The 10990-nt window shown below is 45.8% G+C and overlaps 1 protein-coding gene across 1 annotated transcript; it reads left to right on the top strand.

The window, feature by feature from the left end:
- Positions 1–4738: 4738 nt before the first annotated feature.
- LOC120910561 (gastrula zinc finger protein XlCGF17.1-like) lies at positions 4739–8859 on the top strand (the record flags this gene model as incomplete). The annotated part of the gene is made up of 2 exons (XM_040322318.1): positions 4739–4809; positions 8088–8859. Coding segments are annotated over exons 1-2 (843 nt in total), but the record flags the coding sequence as incomplete, so codon positions are not given.
- Positions 8860–10990: the final 2131 nt, after the last annotated feature.

Raw genomic sequence — 10990 nt, 5'->3', positions numbered from 1 at the left:
TTCCTGTGTCTGTGTTCCATTGACAATACATGAGATTACCACCTTGTGGAGAATTTTTAAATTGCAGCCTTTTTTGCTTCAGTGTTAATCTTTTTTTCCTCAGTTTTCAAAGCTGGTTTGAAACTGCGTTTTTTTGATTATAATTAAAATAATAAGAGTTTATTAAAATAATAAATATGTTTATAGATAGAAAAACAGAAACCATAAAAGAACAATAGGTTAAAGCGGGGGTTCACCCTTAGAGGGCACTTTTCCCCCTTAGATTCCTGCTCGTTTTTACTAGGGGAATCGGCTATTTATTTTAAAATATGTGCAGTACTTACCCGTTTACGAGATGCATCCTCTCCGTCGCTTCCGGGTATGGGCTTCGGGAATGGGCGTTCCTTCTTGATTGACAGGCTTCCGAGAGGCTTCCGACGGTCGCATCCATCGCGTCATGATTTTCCGAAAGAAGCCGAACGTCGGTGCGCAGGCGCAGTATAGAGCCGCACCGACGTTCGGCTTCTTTCGGCTACGAGTGACGCGATGGATGCGACCGTCGGAAGCCTCTCGGAAGGCTGTCAATCAAGAAGGAACGCCCGCTCCCGAAGACCCATACCCGGAAGCGACGGAAGAAGATGCAGCTCGAAAACGGGTAAGTACTGCTCATATTTTAATACAAATAGCCGATTCCCCTAGACCGAACGAGCAGGAAGCTAAGGGGAGAAAATTATTTTTTTTACAAATGGGTGAACTCCCGCTTTAAAATCACACAGTAAAACAGCAACTACAACACACTCTAATGAAGCCTTTCTCAACCTTTCAACATAGGGGAACCCCTGAAATAACTTTCCGATCTCGGGGAACCCCTGCTAAAATGACTATTTCTAGAACTCATGATTAGTGTGATGGTCATTGGGAAGAATTACCCCATTACGGATACTGTACACTATATTACCAAAAGTTTTAGAACATCTGCCTTTACACACACATGAAATTTATTGGCATGCCAGTCTTAGTCCATAGGCTTGAATATTGAGTTGGCCCACCCTTTGCAGCTATAACAGCTTCAACGCTTCGGGGAAGGCTGTCCACAAGGTTTAGGAGGGTGTCTATGGGAATGTTTGACCATTCTTCCAGAAGCACATTTGTGAGGTCAGGCACTTATGTTGGATGAGAAGGCCTGGCTCACACTCTCCGCTCTAGATTATCCTAAAGAGTTCAGGACTCTGTGCAGGCCAGTCAAGTTCCCCCACTCCAAACTCGCTCATCCATGTCTTTATAGACATTCTTACATTGTCATCAGTGGGAAGACTGCCCCCTTTACATATCATTGATGGCAGTTGTCACTGAAAGATAGAAATTGTTCATTTTTCAAGGAACCCCTAGAAACCTTTGTAGGAACCCTGGCTGAGAAAGTCTGGACTAGGCAGGAATATATTCCTATCCGCCTTGGTGGAAATGGGAAAGAACGCATCTATAAGGATATACAGTACATACACACTTTGCACAAGGCCGTATTCACACTACGAGATGTTTCTCAGGGCTGCAGTTCCTCTGAGCTCCACAAGGTGGTGATCTCACTTTTATCCAGACAGGAGGTCTCTATGGAAGGCAGGAAGTGATGTAGGAGTACAAATAGGAAGTTCCGGGTTAGAGGTGAGTCGGGAGGAAGTAGAGAGAAGACATTGCTGGAACTTGGCAGCAGAGGAGGTAATAAGATATTATTTGATATTTACACCCAGTAACCCCCGTCATGTCCGTCCTCTTCCTCCATAGTCACTGTGACATCTTTTATCTCCAGCAGATTATGACACACAGTGTGTAAACATAAATTAACCCCTTCAGGGGCAGAACATTTGCCCACTTAAGGGGCAGAACATTGTTTTAATTTTGGAGATGAATTCTAGTAATATGGTCCTCCAAACACACAGCACTGAAAATAAATAGACAAGACAATGACCATTCTGACCATACATGGCCTACAAAGGGCAATTATTACATTACACAGACAGCCAATGGGCAATCATTAAAATATGCAGCCATCGCAATGATGGAGTGCCGGAATCAGGAGTATGGAGCATAGAGCCCATTACATTGTTGGTGAGGAGGAAAAAAAAACATTCCCTGGTGTCAGAGGGAGGAAAATACTGAGGTTTCTGAGGAAATTAGGGGAGCTGTGGGGGGTACGGAGGCTGACTTTGGGACCCCTGAGAAAATAGTGGTGTTGAAAGGCTCTGAAGGAGTAGTGGGGCTGAAGGTTATTGAAGGAGTAGTGGGGCTGAAGGACTCTGGGCCCTTGATAGGGACAGCAGGGCTCTGAGGGAAAACGAGACTGTAAGGCTTAGGGGGACTCTAAGGGAAGTAGGGGGCTCTCGGTCTATGATGGTCCTCCCATCTGCACTTATTTTACAGAACTCCTGCAAGGAAAGTTCCAGAATACCAAAAGGAATGAAGAAGGTCAATTTTTTACCCCTCACTGGGCACTCCTTTTTTAAAGGGGGTCTGCTTGCACAGCATCACCTAACGTGTGTCCAGGCAGTCCAATACCTTCTCATGACACAGGCCCTGGCAGTACCCGGTGCTGAAATTCAGAGCCCCAGTAAGCCACTGCCACTCTGCACAAAGTCCTGGATACTTGTCAACCAAGAGAACAAACTTCTCACCCTCTGCTGTCCTCCTCCTACCCACACTGGGCTGCCATTAAATGTACAGCAACCCTCCTATTATCCTCTCCCCCCACATTTTAATATTGTGTGATCAATACCATCCAAATATATTTAAAGAACGAAAGAAGGAAAACGGGACTATAGCGGTGCTGTTAAACTAGTATCGAACACAACACTTACATGTGGGGTGTTTTTCCTTTTTTGCCCTCCTTTTCCCTTTCATCATCTAGGGACACTAGGGCACTGGTTGGTAAGTTGCCTTCTCTTTTCACTTGTGGACTTGTTTATAGGTGGACCTCCAATCCTAAATAAATGTTTATAATGATTAATTTCTAAGTGGTAATTCAGTTTTTTGCCTTTATTAGTTGCTACCTGTATAGACGGTTGAGACATACTTCCCCTGACGAAGCCCCAATGGGAGAAACATGTAGGGACTACATGTGATCTTCTCAGCTCACAACTGATGCAATCACCACTTTGGACTCACCGTACCGCAAATTGATTCAGTGATATTGCTCTAATTTTACCAAGTTTGTATAACTTACTAATACAATTGATTGTATATTTTTTATTAAATGGTAACTGAGTCTTCCATTGTGTTCGATACTAGTTTAACAGCACCGCTATAATCCCGTTTTCCTTCTTTCGCTCTTTAATTAAATTTTGGGATGAGGTGCTTTACATTAGGTGTTTACCCTTAGCCAGATCATAACAATTCTAGACCATCCAAATATGTCTTTATTTAATTTCCCAAAGTTATCTGTCTACTAGGAGACCTGTATAGATCAAATGATGACACCAATGAGGATGGAGGAGGACTGGAGTCACATAACTGAGAAGATCCTAAACCTCACTCTGCAGATCATCTACCTGCTGACCGGAGAGGTGAGGAGGATTCTGGGAGGTCACATGACATCACTTATCTCTATTAATAAAACACAGACCTGAACGGAGAGGTGAGGAGGATTCTGGGAGGTCACATGACATGACTCTTATCTCTATTAATAAAACACAGACCTGACCGGAGAGGTGAGGAGGATTCTGGGATTTTAACACGATATTCTTATTATTTTTCAATACAGAATTTTCCTCTGAAGTCGGGTGATCATATGACCATCACATTGCCTCCATGTGACTTCCTAAAACCTGGGAGACATAATAAGCAGAAGATTCTAGAAGTCACCAAGAAGATGACTGAGCTGCTGACAGGAGAGGTGAGGAGGATTCTGGGACATTATCCAGTAACAGACAAGGGATGTGTCTGGATGGTGACTGTATCATTGTGTGTGTCAGGTTCCTATAAGGTGTCAGGATGTCACTGTCTATTTCTCCATGGAGGAGTGGGAGTATTTAGAAGGACACGAGGATCTCTACAAGGACGTCATGACGGAGAATCAGCCGCCCCTCACATCACCGGGTAAGAGGAGACTTTATTGTAAAGGAGAGAGCAGTACGGAGGCTCCACCTAGATCCCCCATCATCTGATAAACACATAGAAACAATGTATTCAGTCAGTGTGTGTGTTTCCTACAGATGGATCCAGTAATGGGAACCCTCCAGAGAGATGTCCCCGTCCTCTGTATTCCCGGGATTCCACACAGGAAGGTCACACCATCCCCCACCATCATCAGGTAGATAAGGGAACAATCACTGACATTATCTGTACTTTATCTGCATTGCTACAATTGGTGTCATTATTTTATATTTAGTGTGTAAACCTGAGAGGTCCTAAAGTTGAGGTGAAATCAGAAGAAGAAGAAGAGACGTATGTGAGGGATGATCAGCAGTCTATGGAGGAGGATGGAATAACGGGGACATTTATAGAGGAGAACACTCCTCCAGAGATCAGCACAGGTGGGTCATAAATAGAGGTCAACCGATATATCGGCCGGACAATATTTGGCCATTTTGGAGGAATCAGCATCGGCCGATTATTCTCTAAATTAGGCCGATATAACACTGACTGCAGTCACCGCACCTCTGCCTGCAGAGTGAAGAGAATCCTCACTTCTCCACACTGTTGGCAGAGCAGCGCCGCGTGTGTTAAACTGTAGGGAGAGAGAGAGAGGAGCTGTCAAAATTGAGGTTGAATGTCAGGGTGGGCGGGACCCAGCTATCCAACACCTGCCAATGGGAATGGGATATGGGTGGGCCGCTATGTGTATGTGGCCCAGTCCCTTTCTTAAACAGACCAATCATTTGCTGGATAGCTGCTGGGTCCCACCCACCCCGGGTACCGCCCACCTCTGACATCACACTGAACGCTTCAGATCCTCTCTCTCCATACAGTTTCACACACGCTGTGTTGCAGAGAGCAGTTTCACAGTTACACCATCAGCTGTGAAACCTGCCAGTGTCATCTGCCAATGCCAAAGTAGTGCCATCTGCAAATGCCAACCATTGCCTGCCAGTGCCAGCCAGTGCCACCTGCCTATGCCAACCAGAGCCATCTGCCTATGCCAACCAGTGCCACTTGCCAATGTCTGCCAGTGCCACCTGCCAATGCAATCTGCCAGTGCCATCTGCCAGTGACAATTAGTGCCACCTGCCAATCGGTGCTACCTGCCAGTGCCAATCCATGCCTGCCAGTGCCAACCAGTGCCATCTGCCAGTGCCACCTGCCAAAAAAAAAAAAATTGGCCTAAAAAATCGGCATCATATATTGGCCACCCCAATTTCTAAATATCGGCATCGGCCAGAAAAAAAACCATATCGCCGACCTCTAGTCATAAACACTAAATGCATTCCTCCACCCATACTGCTCACTGCTTGGTCCTGAGTAGGGCAAGGACTGAGTGAAATCAGCCTGTAATACCCTGGTCTCTTTCCTGGGATTTGTTCCCCATCCTGTATTCCTCTTGGATGATCTTCCTTCTCTGTGTTGCAGACACAATTTATGTATCTAGACTGGATGTATGGAGATTCTGGGGTTCAGCTGGTAGTAACATTTTCACCATAGACATTACTTAACCTAGACACCTGTTGCAAGGGCCTTTGGTCTTCTGCCTCATGCCTGGGTTTAGCAGGATAAGGGGAGATTTTGTTCCTAAGGAGGGTCCATCTAATTACAGGACCTGAACATTTTCTTCACTTTGGACTTAAATTATAATAATTAGGGATGTACCGATATATCGATGGCCGATACATATCGGCCGAAAACAGCTGTTTTGGGGACATGCCGAAACAGCTTAAAAATTGCCGATAATGACTGCTCGCATAATCACTGCTGACTGTCCCGTGTCCTCCTCCAGCCCCCATCCGTTTTGCTGCAGTCTCTTTCCCTCCGTGTCCCCCTTGGTTTTTCCTTCTCCCCTGTGTCCCCCCCGTGTTTCTCTCTCCCTCCGTGTATCCCACCGTGTTTCTCTCTCCCTCCGTGTATCCTGCCGTGTTTCTCTCTCCCTCCGTGTATCCCTCCGTGTATCCTGCTGTGTTTCTCTCTCCCTCCGTGTATCCCGCCGTGTTTCTCTCTCCCTCCGTGTATCCTGCCGTGTTTCTCTCTCCCTCCGTGTATCCCACGGTGTTTCTCTCTCCCTCTGTGTATTCCTCCGTGTATCCTGCCGTGTTTCTCTCTCCCTCCGTGTATCCTGCCGTGTTTCTCTCTCCCTCCGTGTATCCTGCCGTGTTTCTCTCTCCCTCCGTGTATCCTGCCGTGTTTCTCTCTCCCTCCGTGTATCCTGCCGTGTTTCTCTCTCCCTCCGTGTATCCCGCCGTGTTTCTCTCTCCCTCCGTGTATCCCTCCATTCCCCCCCCCCCCCCCGTGTTTCTCTCTCTCTCTGTGTATCCTGTTGTGTTTCTCTCTCCCTCCGTGCTCCTCCTCCACCCCCTGGAACTGTCAGGATGGAGAGCGGGGTAGGAGCCGGTAAATCCGGCTCCTTACTGTTCCGAATTGACAGAGTCAGTGATGACTGACTGTCCATTTACATAACTGAAACATCGTAAACTGTGTTTACAATGTTTCAGTTTATGAATGAGGAGAAGCCGCTGTCTTCTGTCCATTCATTTTCAGCGCAGCTGAAGCTGCAGAGAAAGGGATTGTGGGGAATCTGTGTCCCTAGTGCCTTTCCCTGTCTCAGAGGGGAGATGTCAGAGGTTTGTTAAGACCCCTGATATCTCACCAAAGCCCCCCCAACATGGCTGATTAAAAAAAAATTAAAAAAATTGCAATAAATTAATTTAAAAAATAAAATGTAAATAATAATAAAAAATAAAATGTAAATAATAATAATAAAAATAAAAAAACACACTGACAATCCACTAGCCCCCCCCCCTCAAAAAATAAAATAAAAAATAAAATATCACTGTAAAAGTAAAAAAATAAATAAAAATTATTAAAAAAAAAAAAAGAAAAGTAATTTTCGGTTTCGGCCTGACATTTTTTTTTATTTCGGTTTTGTTTCGGTTCTGAAATTTCCATTTCGGTGCACCACTAATAATAATACATTACTGACAATAATGATTTGATTGGCGCACAGACTTTTACATGTTGATAATAATGTGATAACATCCTCCAACTTTACAACCTTAAACAAAAAGTGATAATGGGGGAGGAGTCAATAACCCAATGATGGTGGTCTTCAGGATCAGTCCAGTCCTCATCTTGGTTTTTCTCCCCCCATCTTCACTCTCTGACCTCTGGTGGGGCTCAGCCCCGCTGTTATTCATGACTAAATCATGGATTAAATAAGGAAGTACAGGACTCCTTGTGTTGGGAAGATGGCAATGAGTGATAGAGGGGGAGGGGACACTCGTCCTATAATCCCCTCATCACTGTCACTCCTATAAAAGACAGTTCTCATTGTTTCCTCACTCTCTGACTAAGGTCCATTAATAAAAAAATGAACTGGTAGGAGATGAGAGGGCCCATTTACTAGTTACTTTGAGGGGGGAATTGTAAAATCCTCAGAGACAAAGCTGCCCGATGTGGGCGGAGTCCTGGTTTAGGGGAACCAATCTGCTCATGTCTAGTAATAATCTTTGTATTTCTATTTTAGTAGATGGACGGGAGATGAGGAAAACCTCAGAGGATTGTCTCACTTTGTCTCCAGACTGTAAAGTAGAAGATGAGGACATCACACAGTATAGTCCAGGAGAAAACCCGACTACCTCAAATGTCCATCCGGCACCACACAGTGTAGATGGACCATCGTATTCCTCTTATCCTGAGGAACCTCAGACTGTGCGGGACGGTGCCAGACCATTGTATTCCTCTTATCCTGAGGAACCTCAGACTGTGAGGGATGGTGCCGGACCATCGTATTCCTCTTATCTTGAGGAACCTCAGACTGTGAGGGATGGTGCCGGACCATCGTATTCCTCTTATCCTGAGGAACCTCAGACTGTGAGAGACGGTGCCGGACCATCGTATTCCTCTTATCCTGAGGAACCTCAGACTGTGTGGGACGGTGCCAGACCATCGTATTCCTCTTATCCTGAGGAACCTCAGACTGTGCGGGATGGTGACATCCTTCCAACAGATAAAAGGTTTTCCTGTACTGAGTGCGGGAAGTGTTTCCATTTTAAGTGCAGTTTGAAAGTGCATACAAGAATCCACACAGGTGAGAAGCCACATTCCTGCCCTGAGTGCGGGAAATGCTTTTCAGAGAAATCTTACCTTACGAAACATCAGAGATTGCACAAAGGTGAGAGGCCGTATTCCTGTTCTGTGTGTGTGAAATCTTTTGCGAACAGATCCAATTTTGTCAGACATCAGAGGTCTCACACGGGGGAAAAAAATAATTTCTGTTCTGAGTGCGGGAAATGTTTTTCACGGAAGTCCAATCTCTTAGTACATCAAAGGTCTCACACGGGTGAGAGGCCTTATTCCTGTTCTGAGTGCGGGAAATGTTTTGTAGAAAAAGCAGAACTTGTCACACATCAGAGGTCTCACACTGGGGAAAAACCGTATTTCTGTTCGGAGTGTGGGAAATGTTTTGCACAGAAGTCCACTCTTATCACACATCAAAGGTCTCACACGGGTGAGAGGCCCTTTTCCTGTCCTGAGTGCGGGAAATGTTATGGACAAAGAGCAGACCTTATCACACATAAGAGGTCTCACACGGGAGAAAAACCATATTCATGTGCTATTTGCAGGAAAGGTTTTTCAGATATGTCACATCTTTACCGACATCAGAGACTGCACACGGGGGAGAAGCCGTTCTCCTGTCCTGAGTGCGGGAAATGTTTTTCACAGAAGTCCCATCTTTACACACATCAGAAATTGCACACAAAGGAGAAGCCATATTCCTGTCCTGAGTGAGGGAAATGTTCCTCACTGAAGTCCTGTCTTCCTGTACATCAGGGGGTCCCACACAACCCTCGAGGTCGAGGCCTTGAGTGCGGGAAATGTCTTGTATCTGAATGTTGCTGGACATGTGGGGAAGAAGCACACCCTGATATACACCTCAGATATACTCCATGGCTGATCTTCATCATGTAAGAAACTGTTCATAAGGAGATTACTAAAGACATGGATGAAGTGTTGTACAGTGTCAGCCATTGATAGCAGGAGAAAATAAAAATGGAGTTACTACCTTTTGTTAGCCAAGTGCATTTTGTGGTGTAAACCTTCGCAAATAATTAGAGGTCTTCTTTTTTCTTCTATGTTTGATTGAATGTGACCAGCCATGACCAATGTTGATCGTAGTTTATTTCATACAGTGATTTGATTTCCTATGATCATTGGCTCCATCTAGTGTCTATAATGTGGTATTGCAAAATTCCTTCAATTTCCTGATGGAGGTATTTCAGGAAAAATACCTCCTTATAGCCACCAGTTTTGCTGTGGCCACAATGTTCTGTACAGTCATGCTCTGCTATATGTTCATGTTCAGGCGGGAGGTCGGACCGCCGTTTTACTGCTTCCAATGTGTGATCAAGCCCAAAATGTCAGAAGACGTTTATTCAAGGACAGGAAATTAGTCTCCATTACCAATTGTATTTCTACGTTTACTATTTCCTTATGTTTTTACTACAATCTTAAAAAATCTATTGAACGAAAAAAATATATATATACCGGTGCTATGATGAAAATTCTTCAGTTTCAGATAAACGATGCATTAGAAAATCTTTACAGGTCATCAGTTTAGAGTTAACCATAAATAATGGCCCAGAGTGCGGTAGTCAGAAGTATATGATATACAATGCAAGGTACAGAGTGCAGTGATCAGGAGTACAGTGCATCCGGAAAGTATTCCCAGCACATCACTTTTTCCACATTTTGTTATGTTACAGCCTTATTCCAAAATAGGGGGTGCAACGGATCGTCATTGATCCGTGATCCGAACGAGTCAACGTCCGCGGATTGGCACACCACGCAATTCGTGGATTGAGCCCATAGGAAAGGCCGCGGCTTCGGCCTAGCTCCGGAGCGGTGGCCATCTAGGTACACCCGGCGGTGGCCTAGGTGAGCTCCCCAGAACGGCGCGCTGACGGGGGAGATGTGGTGGACATTACAGAGGGGGACATTACAGTGGGGAAGATGTGGGGGACATTACTGTGGTGGACATTACAGTGGGGGTGGGGAGATGTGGTGGACATTACAGTGGGGAGATGTGGTGGACATTACAGTGGGGGGAGATGTGGTGGACATTACAGTGGGGGAGATGTGGGGGACATTACTGTGGTGGACATTACAGTGGGGGTGGAAGATGTGTTGGACATTACAGTGGGGGTGGGAGATGTGGTGGACATTACAGTGGGGGAGATGTGTTGAACATTACAGTGGGGGTGGGAGATGTGGTGGACATTACAGTGGGGGTGGGAGATGTGTTGGACATTACAGTGGGGGTGGGGAGATGTGGTGGACATTACAGTGGGGGAGATGTGTTGAACATTACAGTGGGGGTGGGAGATGAGGTGGACATTACAGTGGGGGGGATGTGGTGGACATTACAGTGGGGGGGAGATGTGCTGGACGTTACAGTGGGGATGTGGAGATGTGGTGGACATTACAGTGGGGGGATGTGTACATTACAGTGGGGGGAGATGTGTTGGACATTACAGTGGGGGTGGGAGATGTGTTGGACATTACAGTGGGGGTGGGAGATGTGGTGGACATTACAGTGGGGGAGATGTGTTGAACATTACAGTGGGGGTGGGAGATGTGGTGGACATTACAGTGGGGGGGATGTGGTGGACATTACAGTGGGGGGGAGATGTGGTGGATGTTACAGTGGGGATGTGGAGATGTGGTGGACATTACAGTGGGGGGGAATGTGTACATTACAGTGGGGGGAGATGTTTACATTACAGTGGGGGAGATGTGGACATGTGGTGGACATTACAGTGGGGGGAGATGTGGTGGACATTACAGTGGGGGTGGGGAGATGTGGTGGGCATTACAG

The sequence above is a fragment of the Rana temporaria genome, chromosome 8 (assembly GCF_905171775.1).
Source record: "Rana temporaria chromosome 8, aRanTem1.1, whole genome shotgun sequence".
NCBI classification, from domain to species: Eukaryota; Metazoa; Chordata; class Amphibia; order Anura; family Ranidae; genus Rana; species Rana temporaria.
The sequence above is the reverse complement of the archived record's forward strand: the minus strand, read 5'-3'. Positions and strand labels throughout refer to the sequence as shown.